Source organism: Equus quagga, chromosome 11 (genome assembly GCF_021613505.1).
Source record: "Equus quagga isolate Etosha38 chromosome 11, UCLA_HA_Equagga_1.0, whole genome shotgun sequence".
In the NCBI taxonomy this organism is placed as follows: Eukaryota; Metazoa; Chordata; class Mammalia; order Perissodactyla; family Equidae; genus Equus; species Equus quagga.
In genome coordinates this window covers 56689095-56715785 of record NC_060277.1, presented here as the reverse complement: position 1 = coordinate 56715785, position 26691 = coordinate 56689095, and the positions used below count along the sequence as shown (strand labels likewise).

At 56.7% G+C, this 26691-nt stretch overlaps 1 protein-coding gene across 9 annotated transcripts in view; it reads left to right on the top strand.

Annotated features, from left to right (window-relative positions):
* The window catches only part of PEMT (phosphatidylethanolamine N-methyltransferase), an 83441-nt gene that overhangs the window by 8318 nt on the left and 48432 nt on the right, over positions 1-26691 (top strand). For 5 of the 9 annotated variants that reach the window (XM_046676460.1, XM_046676455.1, XM_046676454.1 and 2 more), the window contains exon 2: positions 8137-8244. In XM_046676460.1, the coding sequence (XP_046532416.1) occupies positions 8152-8244 (93 nt within the window). In that variant the 5' untranslated portion in view covers positions 8137-8151. Of the gene's footprint in view, positions 1-7505; positions 7611-8136; positions 8245-26691 lie in introns of those variants that run through there. The other 4 variants (XM_046676459.1, XM_046676456.1, XM_046676461.1 and 1 more) reach the window with 2 other exon arrangements.

The following is a 26691-nucleotide window of genomic DNA, read 5'->3' as shown; positions in this document are numbered from 1 at the left end:
CCCTGTGCACTTGAGAAGAACGTGCCGTCTGCTGTTGCTTGGGTGTTCTGTGAATGTCAGGTGGGCTGAGTGGTTGGCAGTCTTGTCCAGATTGACCATGTCCTTACCAGTTCTCTGCCTCCGTCCTCTGTCAGGCACTGAGAGGGCAGTGTTGAGGTCTCCGACTGTAATTGTGGATTTGTCTGTTTCACCTTTTAGTTCTGTCCGTTTTTGCTTCATGTGTTAACCTCGGTTTTTTAATCTGGAAAGTGGGTGTGCCTCACAGGGCTGTTGCGTGGACTGAGTAACATGGCGATAATGGGCCTCCGTGTGCCAGACGCTGCGCCAAGTGCGTTGCCTGCGTGGTCTCCTTTAATCCTCCTGACAGACGCGTGAAGGAGGCGCCACTGTCCTTCAAAGCTCATGGAGGGCACGTGACTTGCGCAGGCTTATACAGGACATCAGGCCTGACCAGTGTGGGGTGGACCCTGTCTCAGGACCATTCTCTGCCCTCCCTCATTAAACCCTTTGCCAGGGCTTGGCGCCCCGTAACTTCCCCGTGAAGGTCAGCTGGCTCGTTGTCGTTATTGCCGTTAACGTATAATGCACATTTGCATAAACATGCTCAGTAGCACTGACCTAGCCGGGTCTGTCCTGGGCCCTTGAGGGTGAGTGAAAGGGGGTCAGCAGCTCACAATGATGCAGAAGGGACCAAGGTTGGGGAGACAAGGGTCTTGAGAAGCACAGGGCCCACCCGCAGACCCCACGCCCAGGGAGGGGGCTCGCTTTGGCCCCACTGATTGGGGAGTGCAGAACCTTTTTGCACGTGGCCCAGGACGCACTTGCTGAATGAAGAAGAATGAGTAAACATCTTTCCCCTCCTGAACGGAGTTATGGATTTGGGGAATTGGAGCAGCTGCTGGCCGTTTCTTTTTATTGTGGGATTTAGGAACACTTCAAAGCAATATTTTTCCAAGAATTGTCTGCAGCGGATCCCTGTCACGTTGTGACACTCCAGTAAACCTCCTGCCTTAAGATGGTTTCCAGGGGTTGCTTGCCCTCAGATTCCACGTGGGGGCTTCATTCCTTGTGTCAGTATCCTTTCTCTGGCTCTTTCTTAGGATGCATGTATTCCCTTGGGCCCCTTCCGGGAGAGGTGAGGTGTCTGTCCGTGTTAGTTAGCAATGAGCAAACAGAGGAGGGGCCGGAGCAGCCTCGGCCCTAGAAGAACCCTCTGCACCTTGGACTTTCACATTTGTTCTCCCTTCTGTCCAGAATGTAACCGTGGGGAGCCCATCTCATCACCCCCGTTTCACCAAAGGGAAACCCTGGGCCAAAATTGGTCATGGGAAGCCTGCCTGTGGCCCGTCCTGGAGGGTGGGAGCACCCTGAACCCAGACTATGGGCTGTCCAGAGACGACCTTCTGAGTCGGGCCCCCCAGTGCAGAGCAGAGGAAATGAGTTCAGGGGCTGTCTTAGTATAAAACCTCTTCGAGGAAAAAGGCTCTGGCACATTCCTTCTTGTGTCTGTGCCTGTACAGGGCTCTAACCACAAGGTGCCCGGTGCCAGTTCCCTGAGTCAGCGGAGGATGCCCGGGCACTGGCTTCCCCGGAGAGGCAGAGGGGCTGTGGTTCCGCAGTTGTATTTTGCAATGATGTGGGTCCTGCTGGAGGACCCTGTGCCCTCTGGCCCTGCAGCCCTCGCCCCGGTCCTCCTGCCCTTTGCTGTATGTGGTGTGTGGATCCCACTTGTGGTCAGTGTGACTTTGACTCTCTGGGCCCCTGCTGTTTGTTTGGATGTCACAATGTGACCCTGGGTGCTGTTGACCCGGGGCACATCCTTCCCTGAGGTGTCCTCAAATCCCTCAGTGAAGTGACATTGCCGTGGGCCACTTCCTTACCACCCGTGAGGTTTCAGTAGCTGAGCCCGTTCGTCGGCGACTCTAGTGGAGTTATCCCTGGTTGTGGTAGGTAGCGCCTGTCCTCTGTCCAAACACGGAGAACTCTGTCGTCTGTGGCCTTGGAGGGGCTCCGTTTCTAGCATCAGCAGGTGGCAGAAAGCCAGGACTTCTGCTCTTTAGTAAGGTTGGGGGGGAGAAGTGGGGGTATCCCTCCCCTTGGTGAAGGTGGGCCCCAGGAGCCTCCTGCTCTGCTCACGTCTGACCCAGGTTTTTGGCTCTTTTCTGCCGATCCAGTTTCTGGAGGGAGACCTGCCCTTCCAAGCGGGTTTTGGGCAGCGACAGTAATCAGGAAGGGACCTCTAGGTCTGTGGAGTGGGAGCCGGGAGGGGCTCTCCTCTGCTGCCTGGAATGCCACTGTGAACCATGACTCATTCTTTCATGCTGAGTGGGCCCCTCTCCAGGCAACAGAAGCCTCCATCACTCTCCACTCTCAAGGTGACTGAGATAACCAGATATTTCCCTCCCAAGACAGGTTGACCTGAGGGCACTGGGACCTGGGTGGGAGCTGGGTTTCCTGTTCTGATGAGTTCAGCCCTAACTGGGAGTTGCTGTCAACCTTCTCCCTTGCTGTCAGCTTCAACCAGTTTTAGCTTGTTAACCTTTCAGTACCTCAGTTTCCCTCTTCCACCTTAGCTCCCACTAGAGGTGAAAGAAGTCTATTTCTCCTTGCTTATTTGCCTGGTCTCCTGGGGAGTGTTCAGGACTTTTACTCTCGCCGCACTGGTGGGTGGCGGTGGCTCCAAGTCCTGACAGAAAGCCCCAGCTTCTATCAGGAATCTGGAAGAGCTGGGCTGGCCGAGGTCGGCTCTGCTGTCAGCCGCTGATCTGGGGGCTTCTCGGAGTCTCTGGCTTTCTTATCTGCAGAGTAGGCGCAACAATAGTGCTTTTCTTTGCTGTGGTTGAAAGGCTTGCCTAAGATGAGGTATGTGAACTTTAAATAATGCTCCCTGATCTTGTTAACTGGCATCATGAAGTTTCTGTAGAGGGTCTTAGCCTTCAATCTGTTTCTCAGACCCCCTGGAGTTGGGCCTTCTTGGGGGATGCTCAGTATCTGTTGAATGACACTGAGCTGAATTCTTTTCATTTTTTTTTTTTTTTTTTGAGGAAGATTAGCCCTGAGCTAACATCTGCCGCCAATCCTCCTCTTTTTGCTGAGGAAGCCTGGCCCTGAGCTCACATCCGTGCCCATCTTCCTCTACTTTATACATGGGACGCCTACCACAGCATGGCTTGCCGAGCAGTGCCGTGTCCGCACCCGGGATCCGAACCGGTGAACCCCGGGCTGCTGAGAAGCAGAACGTGCGAACTTAACCACTGCGCCACCGGGCCAGCCCCTGAGCTGAATTCTTAAAAATATCTTAAGCGTTTCGAGAGGCAGTGTTCCTCCCGAGGGGCCAGTGGGGATGAGGGACACCACTCCCACTGTGGAGGCCCCTGCTGACTGTCTTTTCCAGAGCTGTAATTTACACACGGTGAAGCGCGCAGAACTTGGTTAACTGGTTAGAGGTCTGACCGCACGCTCCCTGCCACCCAGGTCCCAGTTGAGGTGGGAGATGTTGCCATCACCCCAGGAAATTCCCTGTGCCTTGCTCCTCAAGCAGCCACCGTCAGTGTTGCTGTGCCTTCTGAGGCCTCCCCTGAACCATTTGCCTGGCTCTCTCCTTCCCGCTCCGTGTCCCAAGGCCTGGGCCTCCAGCCATGAGCCTCCAGCTGTCATCTGCACCCTCTTCCCCTCTGGTCCGGACTCTGCTCTGTACCTCACATTTACCCTCTCCTCTGGCTTGGTCCTGTGGGTCAGCCTACAGGGCAGGGGGCGCAGTGCTGAGGGTGCACTGGGCCTGCCTGGGACCGTGGGATTTCCAGTCCTTGAGAAGGTGTACATCCCCTTAGCCAGCTACTGGCTCCCCACTAGTTCCTACTGAAAAGTGACAAAGACCTGAGAGTTGCTGAGACAGCACAGATTACACGGGGTGGAGCCTTAAGAATCAGGCCTACAGGGGTCTGAAGCTGAGCCTCAGTTTGCTTATCTATAAAATAAGGATGCAGATGACATTGACCATATAGATTGTGGGGTTGGCAGCAGGATTTCAGGAGAGAATATTTTATTTCTCTTTGCCTTGTGGGTATGGACCACAGCCGACTGCAGACCCTGACTGCTGGGGGCGTTTCCATCATTGTCAACACGAGCTGCCTGGCTGCACTGAAGGACAGGAGAATGGAGGAGTAGAGTGCTAGCTTAGAAGAATGGCAGTCTTGGAGAGAATGCTCCTTAAAAGGGAGTCTGGCTGACAATAAAATCCTTGTCTTAGAGTTGCCATATGAACTCCTGTGGGAATTGTGGGTATAAAAGTTTGCACATGATAAAGAGTACATTTCATGCTCTAGTTGTGCTGGCCCTGAGTTCCTCTTTCTGAGGATTCAGAGGGCAAGCCGGTCCTAGAGGACTTTCTGTGTGGAGCTGTGCGTGGGGCAGCTCGCTGGCGAGGATGCGGGGTATGGAGTTGACAGGTGAGGATACTGGTGCCTGGAGGGCGGTAACTGAAAGTCAGGGAGGGCCAGGTCTCTTCCCTAAATACCTTCCACCGGCTGCACGCTCCAGGGACAGGCAGGCCTCCGCCCGAGAGACTGACCTGTCTCCAGTGGATTCCATCCCCAGGGTTCCACGAACCTGAGGAGCCATCCCCGTCCCCCGTCTGGCCGTCCCATCTCCTGCCAGTGCTTGTGAACATTGCTTGATTTCTCAGCCTAAAAGGTGCCATAAAAATAAATATTTATGAAGCATGGCATCTGGGCAGCTGGTAGAGGAAGAGGCCGTGCCCCTCTGTCCAGAGGGATCTGCTGGCCCCGGCGCCTGCTCACCTGCAGAATCCCCACAGTGGCCGCTTGGACAGTTTCCTGCCTCCAGTCCAAAGCCAGAAGGGAGGGGATCAGAATCCCAGGAGCATCGGTGGCTGAGCTAGAGGGACCCTCAGAGGCGTACCTTCAGCCCCTGCTTTTTACTGTTGATGGAACGAGGGCCACTGTTCACTCAGCAAGCATTTGCTTTTTGTGTCAGGCAGAAGATACAAAAGATGGAGAAAAAAATGGCCACTAGCCTGGAGAACGATTGCAAGATAGGGACAGATAAAGAAATAATTGTAACGGGGTATACACTAAGGAAACAAAAGAGGGTGCTATGGGTGAGGGTAGAGGAGATGCTCCTGCTGGGCCTTGAGGGATGAATAGGAGCTTGCTGGAGGGTTACAGAGGGATAGAGAGTATGTCAGACATGTAGAAGCCATTGTGAAAAGGTCCAGAACACGATGTTTGGTGTGGGTGTTGGGGTAGGACAGGAAGGATGGCAGGTGAGAGACAGCCAGGCTTCGGAAGGTCTTCTCAGTGCTGCCAAGGAGGTGACTCCATGGCCTGTTGGTGGGTGCTGGGATGGGTGAGCCCTGTGTAGGTAGGAGGCCTGGGGTGCGGAGCGTGGCAGGAAGTAGGAAGCAGGGCTCTTGAAGTTGGCTGGGGTTGGAGTGCACCATCCTGAAGGCAGGGGATGCAGGGGAAGAGTTTTGACCGGGGGAACAATGGAGTCACCAAACAGACTGGCCTTGTGGAGGAGAGGAGAGAGGGGCCAGTGGAGGCAGGTTTGGGCTGGGGGTTGAGATGGGGACCAGGGAGAAGGGGCGGGGGTGACTGAGGCTTCTGGCTGGCAAGGGGTCTGCTGTCCACAGCAAGAAGGTCCTTCCCTCAACTCACTCTGCTTGAGGCTGGGGAGGATCAGAGCAGGACCCTGGGCGGCTCCCTGGCCAGCTGTCCCTCCCTCCCTCCCCGTGGCTGCCACCGGTCAGCGCCATCACAGCCCCTCCTGGGAAAGCACCTTGCAGTGGAAGGTGCTCAGTAAGTGTTTCTTGTTGAACAGAAGGTAGAGCGCCCTCTGGTTCAGCCTGAGTTCTAGAGGCTTCGGGGCTGAGCTGTGGGTGTCCCCTTCTAGGGCGGGCAACCTGTTTTGAGGCCTGTTCCAGCTCTTTCGTCCTTCATGAGTGGCTTCACTTCTCCTGTTGTATTCTCCAGGGGAGCTTGAAACATCTGTCATGGCCCAAGGCTTGCCTCTCTGACCCAGCCTGGGAGCCTCTAGGGGTGCAACCCGGACAAGACAGAAGCAAGCTGGGAGGCTGCCTGTGGGTCCCTCTTCCCCTGCTTGCTGAGCGGGTCTTCCTTCCTTGTGTGTTTATTAATGCACTTGCGTGCTCCTGGGGTCGCGTCCCCTGTCGTTACATCTACGCGTGCGCGTGAGAGAGCGCCTGTGGTTCCTTTGGGGTGTTCGTGCATTCCTCACTCACTCGTAGGCCCGTCTGGATCAGACTTCTTGCTCTCCTCTTACCTCGGCCCTTGGCCACACAGAGGTGAAGATTTGCCCTTGGGAGATACGGGCTGACTGGGAGAGGAGGACCACACGTGTGAAAGAAATGCCAGGCCACATCCTCTGCGCTCAGTGACCTTCTGGAATCTCCCTACTGTCACACTTAGCAGCACTGTCTAGAGGGCAGCCTGAGTTATGCCAGGAGAAGGTCGCTTGGTCAAGCAAGAGTTGGAGTGGAACCTTCCTTGCCCTCCAGGGCTGGGTGACCTGTGGGACGGACCAAGCCAGGAGCATTGTCTCTTCTCAGCCCCCAAAAGTGGCAGGGTTTTTGAAAGAATGTACTCTCCCTCCAAACGAAACAAAACAGAATAAAAACACCCTCAAAGTAGACGTTATGGGAAAGATCAGAACTCTGATGGCCTTAGAGTTATTTTGCAATTTAGACATTTTTACTCTGAATTACATGTGGAGAGCCACCATAATATTTTCAGTGCTTTGGGCCTCTAAAATCCTTTCTAAAAAGAAAAAGAAAAGTGCAAAGAATAATGCAGGGGCTCAGTAAATACTCACCACTCCAAATGTCGGAGGCATCTCATCGTTTTAGAGAAGGAAAACAATATGCAAAGTGTCCAGCTGTTCTTCCCTCTTGTCCCTCTTGAGAGGCAGGAGGTCTCAACTGCAGGCCATTCTGCCCCCAGGGGATGTTTGGGTCACATCTAGAGACATTTTTGGTTGTCCCAAGTGGGGAGAGCTGCTGGTTTCGGGTAGGTGGATGCCAGAGGGGGAGCTGTGAAGCCGACAGTGCAGGGCACAGCCTCCCCACGAGGAACAGCCCAGCCCAGGAGTGGACAGTGTGCAGGGTGAGTGCCCTGCTCCAGACGCAACCACTGTCATGAATTCGGTATGTCCAATGCCAGTGTCGTGTTTAAACACACGTGCAGAAAGAATATTTTGTACTATGTGGTCGTGTGTTGTTTTCTAAAAATGTATAGATATGCTCTGGGAATTCTGCAGCCCGCCTTGTTCATTCGATATGTGTTTGAGAATGTCACATGTTGACACATACATCCAGTTTATTTGACTTCTGTAGTTTAGCTCTTTTAGGAATGGGCCACGTTTTATTTATCCCTTCTTCCGTAGATAGACACCCGAGTTTCTAATCTCTTTCATTGCATGCGTACCAATAGGAACATCTTTGCGCACGACTTTGCACACTTCTGTGAGTATCTCTGGGGCAGATGGCTGGGAGTGTCATTGCTGGCACATGGGAGCACACCTTTCCAGTCCACACCCTCATCAATACTGAAGACTGTCCGCCGTGTGGTTTGGTGAGAAGGGGCAGGCGGCTGTCGTTTTGGTTTGCATTTTCCTGGTCACTGAGGAGGCTGAGCGTCTCTTCACGCCGGTGTCAGCCCCTTGCGTTTGCTCTGGGGCCTCTGAACACCTCCGCAGGGTCTTGGTCGCAACACCCTGGTGACCTAGACTTTGGCCCCAGTGGAGGCCCTTCCCCTCAGGGCGCTGACACCCCCTCAGAGCCGCCGGCTCCCTTGTCCAGCGTGCCTGCACTCTGCGCTTCCGCTGCTGGCCCGCTCCCCCACCGCCCCCCCATAGGACGCGACACAGCTGATTGGGTTTCAGCTTTTTATCTTCAGTTTTATGAGATTACACTGTAGTAACCTTTGGGACTTGGATGTGCCAGAGCCTCCTGGCGTGTTCCCAGAGGGTAACTTTGTTTCTGAGTTTTGCGGGCTTGTCGCTCCTTGGGCTCCCCATGTCCAGGTCGGGAAGGGGCTGGGGGCGGGGTGTTGGGAGGGGGCTGGCTGGTCTCCTGTTGACACCAGCTCTGTCCTACAGGCAGACCTCTGCGTTATGACCCGGCTGCTGGGCTACGTGGACATCTCGGATCCCCGCTTTGTGGCTGCCGTCCTCGCCATCACTTTCAACCCACTCTTCTGGAATGTGGTAAGTGCTCTCACACTGACACTGGCCAGGCGGGTTGCACAGACGGACACGCGGCTGGCTCTTCCCACCCCTCGTCTGTCTCTGGCCTGTGTGGAAGCCTCCTCTCTGCTTCCCCACTGAGGTTAGCACCCCGTTAGAGGATGCTGACCAGGGAAGCCCCTCACCTCCAGGATCTCAGGGCGTCTTGGCATCGGCAGACAGCCGGGGTGCTGCTGGGCTGGCCTGGGGCAGCAGGGCTGTCCTGTGGTGGGCTGCCCACGTGTGCCCCACGATCTCACGCATGGTCTTCTAGTTGGTGAAGTGGATTCTCGGTTTAGGGGTTTTCTGCCACGCTTCACGATGAAGCCACTTTCTTGTGACTCCCCACCCCCTCATATGTGCTCCATAAACATGATTATTGTTCCTAAACGAGCTTCTTGCAAAATGGTTTGCACACCGCTGAACTGAGGTGTGCTGGGCAGCAAGAACTGGCCAACAGGAAGTGAAAACAGGAGACAGAGCGGCACCCAGCTCTTCTGTGGGTGCACGGACCCTTGGAGAGCTGGGGTGGGGCCGGGCTGTGTAGGAAGGGGCTCTGGGCCCTTGGAGGAAGGCGTGGGAGGGAGGGCAGTCTCTCCAGCTGCAGCCTTTTTGTGAGACGTCCCACTCACCAAGATGGGGTGGAAGCTCTTGGGGTTTCTGGTCCAGCTCTCCCATGGTGTGGCCGTCTCCAGAGGGGTGGAAGGGAGCGGCAGTGGTGCTCCCGGGGCTGCTTCCCGAGGCTCCTGCCCCGGGCCAGGCGAGCTGGTGGTCCCTGGGGCTCAGCCCATGCTTGGGTTTGCTGATGCAGAGCTGCGGACGTCCTGTGATTGCCTTTGAGGGCAGCCTGAGGAGTCACGCCAGCTCAGCGTTAGCAGCACACTGTTCCAGGCCGTTTTCATTTCAGGTGATCCCTTGGTCCCAGGGGCAGAACAGGACATGTTTTTCATCTGGTTTATGAGTTAGGTCTTTTCTCCATGTGGGGAGATGGGTGGTGGGTGGGAGTCGGGTGGGGGCGGGGCTGCTCATCTCCAAGAGTTCACATTCTGAATGTGCTGTCCCTCCTGTCCTGAGCACGCTGGACCTGCCCTGAGAAGCTCGGCGCCAGCCTCGGGCCAGGGGGGACCCACGGGCAGGAGGGGCTCTGAGGGAAGGAGCTCCAGAGCTTGCTTTGTCCAAAGCCATTTTTCAGGCCTCCTGGGACCCCCGCCCCGTCCTGGGTGGCCTTGCCCCACTCTGTGCCTGAGCTGGCCCTGACCTTCTGACACACAGCGCCCCACAAGAGCTAAAAGCTGGCCTTGGAGTCCGAGCAGCCCTCAGCCCCTCCTGTATCTCCCCATGCTCTCCCAGGGCCCCGCCGCCTGCCCCTCCCACTTCACCTCTTCAGCATCTGCAGTGTGAGACAGTGAAGGGTAAAGAGGGTGTGGCAGGCTGAAAAATGGCCCCAAAAGATGTCCGTGTCCTAGTCCCTGGAACCTGTGAATGTTCCCTTATACGGCAAAAAAAGGGGAGGGCTTTCCGGGTGTGAGTAAGTTAGGAATCCTGAGATGGGGAGATTGCCCTAAATGCCTCCCTTGACAAGAGGGAGGCAGAGGGAGATGTGGACACGTGACGCCGGCCTTGAAGACAGGAGTGATGCGGCCACGAGCCAAGGAAGGCCACAGCCCCGGCAGCTGTGAGAGGCAGAGGGCTTCTCCCTTGGAGCCTCGGGGGACGGCCGTGCCCACACCTTGACTGTGGCCCAGTGATGCTGGTTTTGGACTTCCGGCCTCCAGAGCAGAGAGAATGTGTTCCTGTGGTTGTAAGCCACTAGTTTCTGGTAGTTTGTTACAGCAGCAGCCACAGGAACTGACACAGGGTATTAAGGAGGCCGCTGATCCCGGCAGGAGGACGCCGCTGCGTGCGCGGTGCTCCTCCGGTCCATGTGCCTCTCCCTGAAGGCCTGGTCTTGACTGCAGTCACGCTGGTCTCCCAGCGCCGGGGGCCTGTCTGCCGGTGCACAGCGGCACTTCGTCACACACAAGCCCCTTCCTCTGCTTCCCGCTGGCCCGTCCGACAGTGCTTTGTGAGTTCATTTTGAAGCTGTGCTGTGCCCGCGACCAATGTCCGTAACAGCCGCGAGGCTGCGGCGCGGAAGGTTTGGGGGACAGGCAGCTTGTGCCTGTGCATTTGTCATAAGGGTTTTTTTCTTTTGTCATACGTTTTTGATTTGCCGTGTTTTTGAAAAAATTATTCACTGGAACAGTTTGTGCTCATTAGTGGGAGAGAGAGAGCTCCTCAAAGTCGCCTCAGAAGGAGAAACGTTACAGCGACATGTTGCGGTTTAGTGGGCTCCTGCTCGGGAGAGCTGTGGAATGGCCCTGGGAGGCAGGGAACACCGGACCCCCACTCTGGGACGCCATGGAGAGTCCCAACCTCGAGCAGTGAGAAGTCGCGCTGTGAAAGCACTGCGTGAACATTAATTCAATCCCCGTAACAGCTGATGCTTGGCAGGGCTTGCCACGCTTGTGCTGAGGGCGTTTCGTGCAGTATTTCAGTTAATCGTCACAGCAAAGCCTGTTAGTATCCCCTTTAGAGACCGGGGCTTGAAGAGGTTCACTCATTTCTTCTTCCAGTATTTATTGAAGGCCCACTATGTGCCAGGCATTGTCCTAGATGCTGGGGGCACATGGCCCTGGTCCTCATGGAGCTGACACTCTGGGGGGGGCGCAGTACGTGAATAAACACATATACTGCCCGGTGTTGGTAAAGCAGGGGAAGGGAAGGGAAAGTCAGGGAGCACTGGTCAGGGCAGGAGTGCCCTTTGAGCAGATACTGCTCCTCGTGTAGGAGGGAGCCCTTGGGTATCTGAGGAAGAGGACACAGCAAGTGTAAAAGTCCTGGACAAAAGTCCTGGGTGATTTCAAGGAACAGCCACCAGCTGGAATCTGACGGGGAGAATGGAGGGCAGATGGAAGAGGTGGCTGGGACAATGGGGCAGGCCTCGTAGGCCGTGGGGAAGACTTCGATGGATTCTGAGCTGGGAGCCTTGGGATGAGTGGCCCTATCTGACTCAAGTTTTCAGGGTTGACGAGGTTGACTTGGGCTGCTGTGATGAGAACAGATCTCATCACAGGGAGTGAGGGCGGAGCTGGGAGGCTGTCACAGCAATTGAGCCACCAAGATGGCGGCTTGGACCAGAATGGCACCAGCGAAGTGGGGAGAAGTGGTCAGATTCTGGGCACAATTTGAAGGCAGGAAGAGTCAGCAGGATTTACCATGATTTGGTTGGGAAGTGCAAGAGAGAGGCAGCATGGCCAGCCCCATGGTTGGGACCTGAGTGACTTGTAGTGAGAAATATACATTTGGTCTTCATCTTGGCACATCGCAAATAAGTCCTTGGAATTTCCTAAGCAGTGAGTGAGACCAACGTGTCTTTTGTTCTGACAACGAGGTGACTTTCGGAGAGCACCTAAGGATGGGACTTGTTGCCAGGGGCACCAGCCAAGTGATTAGTGGGTTAGAACATTCATGCCACCCTGACCTCTGGAAAGGAGGAGCTGGAGAGTGGATTCAATCGCCGATGGCCAGTGACTTAATCAACCACGCCGATGTAATGAAACCTCCATAAAAACCCAAAAGGACAGGGTTCAGAGAGCTTCGGGTTGGTGCACATACATGGAGATGTGGGGAGAGTGGCGTGCCCAGAGAGCGTGGAGCTCTGCGCCCTTCCCCACACCTTGCCCTCTGCATCTTTCCATCTGGCTGTTGATTCGTATCCTTTAATATCCTTTGTGATAAACTGGTAGTCTAGTGAGTAAACTGGTTTCCTGAATTCTGTGAGCTGGGTAGATGGTGTCAGAATTGAGTTGAATTGTAGGACACCTAGCTGGTATCAGACAACTGCTTGAATGTGTGGGGGAAAAACCCACATGTTGGAATTGGGTGCAGAATTGTAGAGGGCGTGGCCATTTGCTGAGATGGGACAACTGAGGGAGACCAGGGTTGTGGAGGAAGAGGGCTCCGTCATGCCTGTGTCAGATTTACGATGTCCTTGAGACTCCAGGTGGAGATGGAGACCGCGTGGGTCTGGAATTCAGGGCAATGTTTGGGGGCCGGAGATGATGTCTGAAGCGGTGGAGAGTGGCTGCTCAGGGTTGAGTCTGGCCTTGACCCAGACCTTCTGACTGCTCCAGGGCCCATTGTCTGCCTCCCTGGGCTGTGCTCTTGGAAGTGTTGACACCGGCTGGAATTGTCAATGCCATTAGGTAGATGTGTTGGTGCACCCCCCGCCCCGGCCCCGCCCAGCACCCTGGCCCGCCTCGCTGCAGGCAGCTGGTGTGTGTGTCCTCCTCTGTTAGAATCTTTGTTCCCCAGCCTCAAGTTCTTTGTTGCTCAGTCCAAAGGAGGCTTTCTGCCTTCTCTCCTTGGATCTTTGGGGGAAACTGTAACACTGTTGACCCTCGCTCTTTCTTGAAATCCTGCCCTCCCTGTGCCCCTCCTGCTTTTCTGGCTTGCTCTCTGCTGCTCCTTGTGAACTTCTTTTCCTCTACTGTCATTCATTCATTCAACAAATGTTCATAGAGAATCCGCTGTGTGCCATGTGCTGTTTGAGCCCTCAGGAGCCAGCGAGTAAACCTGTGCAGCCTCTGTTCTCAAAGACCACAAAAAGGTTTGTAGTTAAAATTGTGAAAAGGTCAGGTGCCACCAAGGGGCTAATTGGGGCTTTTCCTTTTGTCATCTGTGTCTTAATCTCTGGCCCAGAATCATCTCAGAGTGCCGGGAGCTTGAGTCCAGGTGCTGTGTCCCCACCTGGGTGTGTCCAGGCCTAAAAGGGAGCTCACTGTTTAAACCCTGGCCAAGATCTCTCTGACGTGCTCCCCTCCCCATCTCCAAGGAGGAGGCCACCCTGTCCCAGGGGCCCGGGGTGGAGATCCAGGGGCCAGCCTTCTCTCCTTCCCCTCACCTGCCTCCGCAGGCTCTGGCCTCACAGGTGCTAAATGTGAGGGCCACCACCATCACCTGGGTTGGCACAACAGCCTTCTAGCCTGGCTCCCTGCTACTCCCTGTTAGTCTCCAACCTTCTCCAAGTGACACTCACTCCTATACGTAGGGCCAAGGATTGACCCCACCCAGCACCCCAACACACTCTCAGTTGCTCAGAGTGCCTGTATCTTCTAGGAGAAGGTGTAGGCTCTTTCGCCTGGCCCATGAGGCCCCTCTTTGTCGGGCGTCCTCTCACCTGCACCCTCAGTCACCCTGGGTCCTTGCCCTTCCCCGGGTGATTCATCCTCTTACCCAGGCCTCCCGCACACCTGTGCCACCTCTTCCAGGCAGTCATCCCTGCTCCCCACAGCCCCTCCCCACTCTCAGCCTCCTGGTCAGCGTTGCCTGCTTTGGCATGGTTGACATTTTGAGCTGTCCCGAGCACTGCAGGATGTTTAACCACATCCCCTGTCTCTGCCCACCAGGTGTCAGTAGGACCCCCACATCCTGACTGCCTCAGATGTTTCCACACATTGCCAGGGTCCCCTGAGGGGCTCAGTCGCCCCTGTTGCATTCACCACGTGTGTCCCGTGTGCCCTCCAGCATCACTTGCTGGCCCATGGCCTTCCTCATAGCCCCAGTGTTCCAAGAGAGCTGACACAGTGCCTGCGCTACTCCTCTGTGCTCCCAGCCCCGGCGTGTGCCAGATGCTGTGTGCTGCCTGCCCTGCGGCGTGGAGGGCAGAGCATCTGCTTCGCCTCTCTGTGCTCACGCCTGGTGCCGCCCGCACAGACAGACCCGCAGTCAGTGTTCGCTGGCTTCACCAACAGTTGGGCTCTTTCCCAGCTGTCTGCCATGGCACCCAGTGGACAAGGCCTGTCTCCATCTGCGTGGCATTTGCAAATGCATACCCTGACTCTTTGCAAAGAAAGGGCATTGCAGGGAAGTGAAGCACGGTGGGCCTGGCTATTCCTGGCATCTCAGTAAAGATAAGATAGGCTGTGGCCCTGCGCAATTCCAGCTCACCAGGACTCCCTCCATGTCAGGACACGCTTTGTTATAAGGTAGCCTTCAGCCCTCCCGTTGTTTACAAAAGAGAATTGTTCGCATGGTTTGGTGCTGTGACTATTATGGGAGACAAATTGCTGTCGTGGGCGTCAAAGCTGATTGAGACGTCTCAGCACGTTTGGTCACCCTGGCCAAATTAGGCGAGTTTATGGACAGAGTGTCTGTGTTCTTGACCTTCCACAGGGGGACACTTGGGAGAGGGAAAGGGACATTATTAATAATCCTACCAGGACAGTGGGGGACTGTCCTGGCAAACGGGTTCTGTAGGCCTTGAAAGGGTGCTTTGGAGTGGCTCAAAGTAGCTCAAAGGGCCTCAAGTGGCTGGCCTACCTTTCTGCTCCCCCGTGGTGTGACGGCTCTCTCATGCCCATGCCTCTGTTCATGCTGTTTCTTCTGCCTGAGACCCACCGCCTCTCCTTCAAGGGTCAGTGCAGCCCCCTGGGACGGGCTTCCCCTCAGTGCGTCCTGGCCCCAGGCCCCCCTCTCTGAGTGTGGAATCTGTATCCCGTGTCTGGGCAGCTCCTTCCCGGGTGCTCACAGAGTGAATGTATTTGGTGGGTTAGCTGCTGACACACATCGCGGCGCTCACAACCAAACCACTGCCAAAGCCCCCAGCCTGGGCCCCGCTGGTGCAGTGGTGGTTCCGCATCTGTAGCAGGACAGCCAACCTGCTCACTGGCCCGGGACCTTCCTGGGTTAGCCTTGAGAGTCCCATGTCTCTGGAGCCCCTAGGGTCCTGGTGGGTCACCCTAGTCTGCAGAAGGACTCGGCCTCCCCAGGGACAAGTTTGGGAGGAGGCAGTGCCTCCTCTGCAGGAAGTGGGGGAGCTTGCCGCCTGGCCGGGGTCCCATGGCCCAGGGACAGTTACTTGCCGAGTACCTGTGGTCCTGGGCTGGCAGCCACAGGCTTTGGAGAGGCTGGGGAAGCAGGACAGTAGGTGGCGCTGTAGGCAAGTCGAGGCACTCCCAGGCCGGAGGAGGTGTGACAGCCACGGGAGGGCGAGTGGTGTGCTTCCAGGCGTGTCGTGCCCCTCACCGCCTCCTCCCCTGCCTGACACCTGTAGGGTGCATTTGCTTTGCTTCCTCATCTTCTGCTTTCAGATCCCCAGTCAGCAATCCATTGGCTTGTTGCGGGGTACCCTGGGGGATCCCAACAGGTTCCAGGAAGCTGACCCTGCAGATGCTTCAGGCTGAACCAGCCTGGCCCCCGGGAGGGAGGCCCAGGTCCCATCCCCTGTGTTCACACCCCGTCTGGGCCTTGGTTTCTCCATCTGTGGGGTGAGGACACCCAGCTGAGGTCCTGTCAAGCTCTGAAACACTATGACCCACTCACTCTACCAAGTCCCACCCTGGGATGGCCCTGTGCTCGGCCTAGGGGATGTCCCCCGCTCTCCTAGAGCTGGTGCTTAGGTCAGTAAGATAAGGTTGGACATCAGAAGTGCAATCTAAAAGTCGGGATTTGATTAGTCATAAAGCTTGCAGCTGCAGAACACGTCTAGAAGACAGGCGATGAGGGAGGGGTCGTGAGGCTCTGTGGCTTGAGGGCTGCAAGGTAATGGTTGGGCTTTCCAGAAGAGGTGAGAGTCAAGACCAAAGAAAGGTACGTGTGTGGCCAGAAGGTGGACAGCAGGCACAGGTCCCCTTGGGGAGGACCCTGAATGCTGGCTTGTGACCCTGATAGTTTGCTAGAGGTTGGCGGTGAGTATGCGAGTGTGTGTGTAAGGTTATAAGTGTGTGGGTGTGAATGTGAGAGTGTGTCTGAAAGTGTGAGGGCAAATGTATTGTGAGAGTATGGGCATGCATGTGAGAGTGTGCAAGTGTGCATGTGGGTATGCGTGTGTAAGTGTGTGCGTTTCACTCAGGCAGGCAGGGGAATTGGGCCGGGACATGAACCAGGCTGAGACCCGCCTCCAGCCTGCTTAGAAATCTGGCTCCCGGGGCATGGCCACCTACACCCTCTGGGCCCTGAGCCGCGTTTCCAGGTCAGAGAATATTGCCCTTGGCCCGGGTTCCTTTTGCATTGCGGGAACGCTGAGCTGGGCTTACTGGTGCAGCCTGTGGCACAAGAAGGGTTTTCTCTGAGCAGAGCCAGCTGGCTGGCTGGGCCTGACACAGACCTTGGCTCTGAGAGCACAGGGCTCTAGCTGGCTGGCCACTCATCCCTTCTGACTGATGTCACCTAGGACACCGTGGCATCCCCAGCCATCCTCCCTGCCTGAGCTGTGTTCAGAGCTGTGTTCAGAGCTGGATTCCTATGGAATTAATGACGTGTCTGGCCTCGGCTCCATGGCTGGGGGCAGTCAGCTCCTCGTCACCAGGGACCCATGCTTGCTGCTCCAGCCTCTCGACTTTGGCTCAAGTGCGAGATGTTCTGTGGCATATATGTGTGTGTTCTTTTCTGAACCAGGGAGTAGACGTGTGTTTTTAGCTGGAAGCAGTAGCCCTGCCCGCCCCCGAGGCCCCATCCCTCTCTGAATGAGAGCCGTGCTGGGCAGCAGCATCACTCCGTGGGGCCGGCTGCGGCCTGGCAGGGGAGCGTCGTGCCGTTGGCCAGAGCTAGCGTTAGAGTCTTGGTGTCTGAGCAACGCGGTGAGAAAGTGTCATAGCGCCTGGAGCTGGGTCAGCTCACAGTCTTTGCCAGGATCACTCGGGGTGACGCAGTTAGGAACAAAGGGAAGGAAGCCACAGCAGGCTCTCCCCACCTGCAGCTCAGGCGAAACCCCAACAGAGCTGGGCTTCCTCCGCCAACTCCTCCTTCGCCTCAGCTTCCTCACACTCTGGAGGGGCGATTTGAGTTTCCTTAGAAAGTCTGTGCTGTGTGTGTGGGGTGGCTGCCCAAGCACGTCTTCCTGCCATGGTTTATGTTTGCTTCTGGCCTCCACAGCCCGTGAGGACAGCAGACAGCACTGGCATGTGTGCAGCCCGTGTGACTGGACGCAGTGGAAGCGCCTCCTGGCCGCGGGTTTGGCGCGGATGATCTCTCAGCCTAGCCTTGCCTTTTCTTAGGTATTTCAGCAGATCAGGCCTTCCTACTTGGATCTTCCTGTCAGGTCCATGGCTTTCAGGTTAGATGTGTGGCTTGGGGGTTGTTTGTGACCTGGACCCACTCACCTCCATAGGGCATGTCTCCTGGGACCTCCTCCCAGAGCTCTGACCCTCTGTCCTCCACCATTCTGCAGCTGTGTCTTTTCTCATGCCCCCATGCCTTTGCACAGTCCACTCCCTCTTCCTAGAAGGGCCTCCCCTCCCCTCTGCTTGGCTGCCTTGCGTTTCCCTCACAGGCCTCTCTCGTCCTATAGGCAGCCTTCCTGAGCCCAGACCCCGAGCAGACCCAGCTGAGCACCCCCTTGGTGCCTCCCAACCTGCTGCTCCGCTCCCGTGCAGCTCTGGGAACCCTACGGAAAGTGGAGGGAGAGGTGGGCACACCCCTACGAGAGCCCGGTGGGTGAGAGGACTTGCCCAGCGTAGCTGGGGATGCTGCCGTGCTCAGAGGCCGGGGTGGCTCCCTCGGCCCCTGCCTGCCAGCACCAATAGTAACACTCATGTGGACTGCATCTGTCCATAAGCCCTTGCCGGCCAGGAGGGTCCTTGCCCTCCTGCCCGCGCCCGCCCCTTCCCACCTGGCCTGGTGGCTCTGGAGCTGACAGTCCATCTCCAGCCACCTTGTTGCCAGCCACTGCTTCCCAAGGGCCCCAGCAGAGTTCTGCGTGTGCACCGCGAGGTGGGGGAGTGAGTCTGTCTCTTGGGAGGTGCCCCAGCAGCACCAAGGGCAGATTTGTGCTGAGGGCAGCCCCCAAGGGCATGGGGAGCCTGCAGAGGAAGTGCTGCGTGGGGAAAGGCAGCTTGAGCCGTGCAGTGGATGCCCCTGTCGCCCCAGAACACCTGCAGAAGGGCAAGCATCTGCATTACTTTCCCGGGGTGGGACCATCCGTGCTGCCTCTGGGACCTCCCCCGCCTCCCCCGCCTGCTGGGGTAGTGCTCTCCTTGCGCAGCGTGTGGGGCGCCACCTCCCCCACTGCAAGCACAGGGGAGCCCCTGAGAATCTGCCCCCCTGCCTGGCTGTGGCCTCCTGCCCCCAGTGCCCACCCTCAGCTTCTCCCCTGTCACTGCAAGACAGAACCTTCCATCCAGCTGAGCTGTCCTTCACAAGATGTCAGGTTTCCTCCCTTGGCTCTGCAGAACGCGGGAGAAGGAGTGCTTCTGAGAGGAGGGGTGACTTGTCCTCCTCAGAGCCATCTGTTTTCTGTTCTGTAGAATCTATTCCTTGTCAAGTAGGCGGGAATCTTGGACACGGTCACTGGTGAGGCGGCTGAAGGTCAAAGGGGTGGGCGTGGGCAGCCTGCCTGGTCAGCCGGTTGGTTGGGTGTGGTGGCACTGCTCTGTCCTCAGCGTAATCTCCCTGCCAGCCTTTGAAAGCAGGACCAAGGGATGGCAGCCTGCAGTGAGGGCAGCACAGCCCCGGGTGGGAGCAGCACCTTCCAAGGGGTGCCTCAGTGATGCCTGCCACAGAGGGAGCATTATGGGCCCCCCGCCACCACTCTCAGCACCTCCACCGTCACGACTGCTGCTATTGTGTTTTCGTCATCCCTATGGCTAGCTCGGTGCCTGCTTCACAATGCCCGCCAGATTGAATGGATTCAACTTGGCAGGCTCCTGGGGTTCAACCCTGGATTTTTCAGAAGCAGCAGCTGAGGACCAGAGAGGTTGCTTTACCTGCCACCTGCCCAGGTCACACAGCTGTGAGTGTAGAGTTGGGCCTGGCAGCTGGGGCTGCTGCTCCTGTGCAATATCCCCTTCCCCCATCCCACCACTTGGAGGGCCTCTCTGGTGCAAACATAGCCCTAAGCAACAGCATGGCCTGGCCCAGATAGGGCAGAACTTGGGCCCTGCTGGCAGGAAGAGGCCTTCAGAGCACTGTCGGAGATCCGGCCCTGTGGCCTCTTCCTCCTGGAGCTTGGGTCCATGTGTATGCTGTGCACTGACTTCTTGACAGCCTGGCTTCCTTGTTGGTGTATGCCCCACCTATGTCAATATTATGACTGCATGTGGACTTCCTGTGGGCAGGGCTGCACGAGGGGCAGCCACGTGGAAGGCATGCCTTTGTTTAGAGGCAGGGCAGATACAAGTGTCCTGGGACCTGTCCTCAGCTGGCTCAGCCTCAGAAGCCCAGTGAGGTCTGGCCCCTCTGCCCCCTGAGTCCTCCCTGCCCACCCTGCCTGGCCAAGGGAGGAGGAGCAGGGGCCTCTGAGCATGCAGACCTGCCTGCTGATGGCACTTCCCAGCCGAGAGACCTGGGCAGGAGTTTTGGCTTTTCTGAGCCTCGGTCTTCTTAACTGTAATATAGGCACAGTGGTCAAGGCCTCAAGGCCCTGTTGGGTTGGGCAAGAATGTGGATAGAATGGTGCCTGGAGCTGATTCAGCATCACATTTGTCCTGTCTCTCTTCTCTTCTCCCGGCACCTACTGTCAGCTTCGCCCCTGGCAGTTCCTCGTGGCCTGGCTGCCTTGGGGCTTCTGTTGTGGAGCTGTCCTGTGGCTTTAGTCCTCTGGGAAGGGCTCAGGCAGGGCAGCAGGGCCTTACCAGCCAGCTTGGGATCTGACCGCCTGGGTCCAAGTCGTGGCCAGCTACTGACAGCATGACCTCAGGCAAGGGCCTCACCTAAGCTCCATGCCTCAGTTTCCTCACTTGTGAAAGGGTTCATTTTGGGCTCTGTTCCAGGATTGTGAGAGTATCGAAATAATCCACATGTGGCATGGGGGCAGTGCCAGGCACAGAAGCAAAGCTTGGTAAGCGCGAGCTGTTGTCTGGGTGCCACCTGATCGGTGCCTGGGCTGCGTGCTGGTCCACTCATCATGTGCTTTGACCATGCGGTCTAGAGGAAGGGGCAGGAAGGTTGTAGAGAAAGGGAGGAGATGGGAGAGGGCACACATGTGTCCTGGCATTGCCAGTCACGCCATGCACGCCTGCTGGGTCCCTAGCCTGTGCCAGGCTGGGCCTAGGATTCAGGGCCCAGGGGGACAGCCAGTTACAGGGCAGCTCTGGGAGTGTGAGCGGGGAGGAGGGAGTGCAGGGGACACGAGGATGGTCTAAGTGGAAGAGAGGTGGGAGGGAGAGCAGGCGGCGCCATGTTGGAAGTTCAGGAGGGTTGGGGGCGGTGGCCAGAATTGAGGCTGGACTCTTTTTTTTTTTTTTTTTTAAAGATTTTTAAATTTTTTCCTTTTTCTCCCCAAAGCGCCCTGGTACATAGTTGTATATTCTTCGTTGTGGGTCCTTCTAGTTGTGGCATGTGGGATGCTGCCTCAGCGTGGTCTGATGAGCAGTGCCATGTCCGCGCCCAGGATTCGAACCAACGAAACACTGGGCCGCCTGCAGCGGAGCGCGCGAACTTAACCACTCGGCCACGGGGCCAGCCCCGAGGCTGGACTCTTGAGAGGCCTCCTGGGCCTTCTGAGGAGCTTGCCCCTGCTGCTGGGGGTGATGGGACCCAGTGAAGGTGGAGGAGGAGTGGCTTGATCTGGACCCGTGGGCACGTCAGAGAGCCTAGCCCAGTCTCTGCGCAGCTTCTTAGCTGTGTGCAGCTTTGCAACAAGGGCGCTCTTGGTCACAAGGCGCTCACGCCTGCACCCAGGGCCTCTGCATCCTCCTCTCCCCCCGCCTCCTCTCACATCCCCTTAGGGCAGGCATGGTGCAGTAGAGAGCAGGGCTGTGGGGCCACATAGACCCACTCTGCACCTTGGTTTCCTCCCCAGATGACCTCCGCCTTGGCTTTTGTTTGGGGGCTAAAGTAGATCTTGTGTGCCAAGGGCAGGCCCAGGACCTGGCCCCCAGCCAGAGGGGTGAGGTTGGGGGAACGTTGCTCAGGGCCGGCCTCAGTGCCTGCCCAGGGCGTTTCTCCTACTCCTGGGCTCCTGGTGCCCATTTCTGCATCTGGCCTTGTTCCCAAGGGCGGGACCTGGAGCCTTTCCCTGCTGCCCCAGGACCTCCTTGTTGGCCTTCGAGATATTTGCCCGTCACTGCAGGGGCACGAGAAACATGCCCCAGCTCCGACCACCTGGGAGCTTTCTGGCCTGGTTAGGCTGTTTCTTCACTGTGATTGGCCGAGAGGCCGGGTCCTGGGTGGCCTCAGGTGACCAGAGCAGCTGGTTGGGCTCAGAGGCTTCGTCCACCCGACTTGCCAGCACTCAGGGTCCAGGAGGCCCATCTGAGCTGGGGAGGGAGCAGGTGATGGGGAGCCCCACGGTGCGGCTCTGTCCAGTCACACGCTGGCTGACCGGCAGCCAGGGCAGGCCATCTCATCTGCCGCGAACCTCAGTTTCCCCATGCAGAAACTGGAAGAGGTGGGACTGCACGGCGGCCTTTCTGCTCCCACATATTTGAGGCTGTTCTCTGGCTCCGTCCTATGCCCCAGAGTTTCCTGGTGATCCCAGCCATGACTTGGGGACAGCCCTGAGTGTTCACCCCAACCCAGAGCCCCCAACACCCCCACCGCTGCACTGCTGCCTCCCCACTGGCCCAGATGGCGTGCCCACCACTCATTCCAGCCCTACTGGCTTTTTGGTGCCTCTGAGGAACTGCTGTTGTATGAAGGCTCAAAGGCCCATTCAAGGAGCCCAGCCCTGAACTGCTCCCTGCTTAAGATGATCTCTATCCCTCTCTCCTTGCACCAGGCTCCTGGCTGGCCAGCCTCCTGTCCCAGCAGTGCCACTAAGGGGTGAGCATGGCCTTTGGCTGCCTGGGCTCCAATCCTGGTTTTCCCGCCTTGAGCATGTCACTTAGCCTCTCCAAGCCTCAGTGTCCTCTTCTGTGAAATAGGCCCTTTCCCTTTTGGCAAACCCTCTGGAGGTGTGTGGCTAGCCCTTGCTCCCCGTCTTGACACCCCGTGGGCTCCAGGACGCCTGTACTTTCCCCAGGACTGCTCTTCCCAGCTCCTGGACCTGAGGGAACTGCCAGTCCTGGACCTCTGCCTCTGCCTGGACTTGGGAGTGCAGCCTGCCATGGACCCAGCTCCTCTAACATCGCCGTCCACTCTGCTGTGCCAACTGGGCGGTCCACTGCGGTGCTGCTGAGGCTCACTTCATCCAGCAGACACTTCCAAGGCACATGTCCCACGGAAGGCATGGCTCTGGGAGCCGTGGGGTGTTACACGTGAATAGGAAGCCGACTCTGGAGCCTGATGATGGACCCACAGTTGGCTGTGGTCTGCTGGAGCATCCTTGTCTCCACTGTGGGTACCAGAATGAGCTGTGAACCCCCTGAAACTCCCGGAAATGGCTTTCTTCGAGGCCTCAGACTCCAGCAGCTGTGAGCCAACTCCCTGCCCTTCCTCCAGGACCTCATGCGTGCACCAGCAGCCCTGGCCCCAGCGCCTTTTCCATTTCTCATTTCCCGTCTGTTGATTGTGTGTATTTCTGTAAGCACCTCACGTCCTTTTCATAATGAAGCTTGGGATAAAGAGATACAGGCCAGCAGAGCCTGATGCAGGAGGGGCATGTGCCCAAGTCGAGCAGGCTGCCCAGAGGTTGGGGAGCGGAGGATGTTGGTGAGTGCAAAGGCTCTGGGGGAAGCCAGAGAGGAGCGAGGTAGAGGAGGGGATGCCAGGCAGCCACCATGCCACCTGACCCGGACTGAATCCTCTTGGGGACCCAGAAGCAGCTGGTGATGCAAGGGACCATGAGGTGGAGAGAGGCTAGTTATGTCTCTGCTAGGGCCTTGGGGACCTGGACGGTGGGCTTCTCTGCGTCTTTTCAGCATCCTGCTTTTGGCCGAAGACACACAGGTCTGCATTGTTTCCCACTGAGAGCTGGCAGCTCTGGCCACCTGTGGGGACTACAGGGTCTGCAGAGGCCTTCCTTTCCCCCGTTAACAGCAAAGGTCCTGTTCCCAGAGCCTTCCCTGCAAACCAGGGGTATTTCAACTGTCTTCTCTATTCTCACGTTGCTTTGAGAGGCTTGTTTGGCAACTGGAAGAGGGGAGAAGGCTTCGGACAGCCCACAGGAAACCACCAGAAGGCAGGCTTCAACTGGAATGGTCCCGGCTTTGGTTGGCACCCCGGCCAGGCTCTTTCCTCGGGACTTTCCTGTCTGGGCTGCTCCAAGGGCCCGATGACTGGGACCACATTTTAGGCCTGCTAACCTGAGCCCGAGCTGGCCCTGTCATTGGGGGTTATGGTCCAGGGGAACCTTCATACCTGCCACTCACTCCCTGTGTCGCTTTCCTGGCCCCCTGCCTGGGCAGGTTGTGTGACACCTGTGGGCCTGTCTTCTCTCCAAGAAGGAGTGTATTTCGCTCATGGCTGAATCCTGGTGCACATCACAGTGCCCAGCACTGAGAGCCTCAGGGATTGTTTTCTTAAAGCCACCTCATCTGTGAAGTGAGTACAGTGCCAGGCCTGCCAGCTGCACGGCCTGGTGGCCAGGACCCTCCCCAGTTTCCTTCTCTGTGAAATGGGCATAATGAGAGTACCTGCTACAGGGTCCTTGGGAGCAGCCAGTGAGTTGGTCCCTGTGCAGGGTTTGGAACAGCACCCATTAGTGCTCATGCAGATTGCGGTGGCCACTCTGGAGCCCCATCTCCAGATGGCACAGAGGCCGTGCACTGTGTATAAATGCAGATTGAATAAATGAATGAATAGATGCATGCCCCCCTTTCACTTCTGTGCTGTGAGCTCTTTTAAAAAAATCTGCTGAAATCACACTGGTTGCTACTGATGAAAAACCACAATGGAAGAGCTCCATTTGCTTGGGCCCAGCTCGAGGCAAGCCCTCCACCTCTGTGGCCGAGCGCTATGCCTGCCGAATGTGCTCTTGCGCAGTGAGCTGTGCTCAGGGGCCACATTTACGCCTCTGAAGACCCCGACAGGTCATTCTACAACGGGATCCAGGGTGTTCACATCTTTCGGCCTCTTCATTGGCCGTGAGGCATGTCACCTGCTGGCTGAAGGGCAGAGGCGTGATCTCTCACTGTGGCTGGTGGCAAAGGGGAAAGGGTCCAGATCTCCTATTGCTCTCTCCTTGTACTGAACACCAGACACCTCTGCACCAGCCGTGTCTCAAGAGAAACAGAGGAGAGAAAAGAGGAGATGTTCAAAGCATCTGGAGTTGCTATGGTTTGCATGATTTGGCTACAAGGCCTTCTGGCTTGGCTTCAGCCTGCCTCTCAGGTCACAGGTCAAGTGTCCCTCTCCCACAGAAGCCTCCAGCCATCCGATCTGGAGTGGCCTGGACTCCCTGGCAGGAGGGAGAAAGGAAAACTGACTCTCCAAATACAGCCCACCATCTGCTGTGGTTGGGTTGTGGCATCTTTCAAGACAGGCAAAAGAAGTAAAGGGGACTCATCCACACAAGAAGTTTCTGGATTTTGCTAGACTTCCCAAGTAGATGTGCAGAGTTGGAAGGAGCCGTGAGGCCTCACTTTGCTGAGTTGCTGATGGTGAAGGATGCTGGGGAAGTCTCCGGAGGTGGTTCTCCCAGGAGGAGGCCATTCCTGATAAGATGAGAGGGCAGGGGAAGGGCCCTTCCCAGGAGGGGTGCAGAATTAGGGGTGCTCCAGACGGTGAGGGAGTTGGGAGTGTGATTTCATTTGAGAGGTCACTGAAACAAAACCAGGGTGGCAGTCAGGAAAGGCCTTCCCTGATGTGGAGCACATCAGCCTCTCTCTCTCTCTCAGATCCTCACAGATCCCTGGGAAACGGCTAATTACAGGTGAGAAAACAGAAAGTTGAAACATCCCCCAGCTAAACCCTGGACAGTCTGCTGTGAGCCCAGACAGAGGCCCCCCACCAACTGCCAGGTGATGGGCAGAAGGCAATTTGGGGGTCTCCCTCTCTGGCGGGGCTGTGGTGCCCTGACCCCTTGCTCTCTGGCTCCAGATCTGACCTGTGGCCTCGCAAGGACACAGTACGGGGACCTCACAGCCTTTCTACCCCTTGTCTTCAAGTGCCCTGATCCTGAATGGAAACCTGTGCACCAGTTTCTGTGAAGAAAAAGTTGAGACTGGGGTTTCTAGATGTGTTAAGTGGGGGGCTAGGACCCCACAGCCTCCCAGGTGAGAGAGCTTCGGTGTGTCCCCAGCCCTATAGGGGGACAGCGGTCCTCCAGCCCGGGCAGGGCCAGACAGTGTGTTCAGAAGACACTGTTCCCTTAGTGCGGATTTGACACCTTCCGTGGTCAGCGAGGAGACACCCACTCCCTGGAGCTTGGAAAGTCAGGTGTGAGATCCAGTGAGCTAATTTTAGACCTTGGGTCTCCATATCAAAACAGCAGCTGATAATTAGAAAAAAAGAGAAAAGAAAAACGACAGCTGCTCTTGACCTTTTTAACTATGAAGCCAGCAGATTTTCTCTGGAAGGGAGACACCATCTGCTGTTGCTGCATTCTGCCTGCCCAGGGGGCCTCAGGGCACCCAGACCCTCGGCTGCCCGGCTCGGGCGTTGCGCCTCTGCTGGGCTGCTCGGCACCACTGCAGGTGAGGAGCAGCGCTTTGCTTGCACGTGGTGTCTCTGCCGAGAGAAGGCCAGCACACACAGCGAGGAACTGGGCAGAAGAGGTGGCCATTTATCCAGCACTTTCTAGGAGAATCCGTTTCACGTCAGTGAACTTTCCAGCTTTCAGTGAAACTTTAAATGCCCTGTTGTTTTTGTTCCGTCTTCTTTTTAAATCACACGTATGCTCTGTCTAAGGCCCCACGTAGGCTCCCTACCCTCCTCAGTAGCACAGATGGGCTGATGGACCACACTGTGGTGGCGCAGGGCCCAGAGCTCCTCTCGGGCCACTGCGCTCGGGGCCCCCTGCCCCTGCACTTGGTGGCCCCAGACACTACCTCTTCTCAGGACTTGTTTCCGAATTTCTGATCCCTCGTCAGCTGTCATGTCTCATCTGCTGTTTTGGGCGTCCATGTAATCAGCTGTATAAGAATCATGTGCAACGTAGGCGCATGTCTCCTGAGGCAGGAGTAACCATTCCCGCACCAGCCCTTGGCTTGGGTGCCTGTGGGTGGAGACCTGTGAGAAGCTGCATAGCCTCACCACTTGGGTTGGCCTTGAAGCTCAGCAACCAATTCCTGCTTCCAGCCGGCCCCTGCCTCACCTGATGCAGGCATCGGCCCCTCACCCCAGGGCACATAAGTTAGTTGGTTCTTGTTAGTATCTCTGCAGTTATTCTGTTTAAAGTTTTAAATGTCAAAGCAGGCAATACACATGCACAATAAAAATTCAAACAGTACCAAAAGGCATGAGTGGAAACGTCTCCTTGAACCCCTTTCCCCTGCATCCCCTTCCTGAGCTGTTCTCTGCTGGAGGCGTGCCTGTGTGCAGAGACTCCCCTCCCACAGCACGGCAGCCTCCGCACATCCTACATCTTTTCCTTCACACAAGCGGAGGATGCACATCTTAGAACAGTAA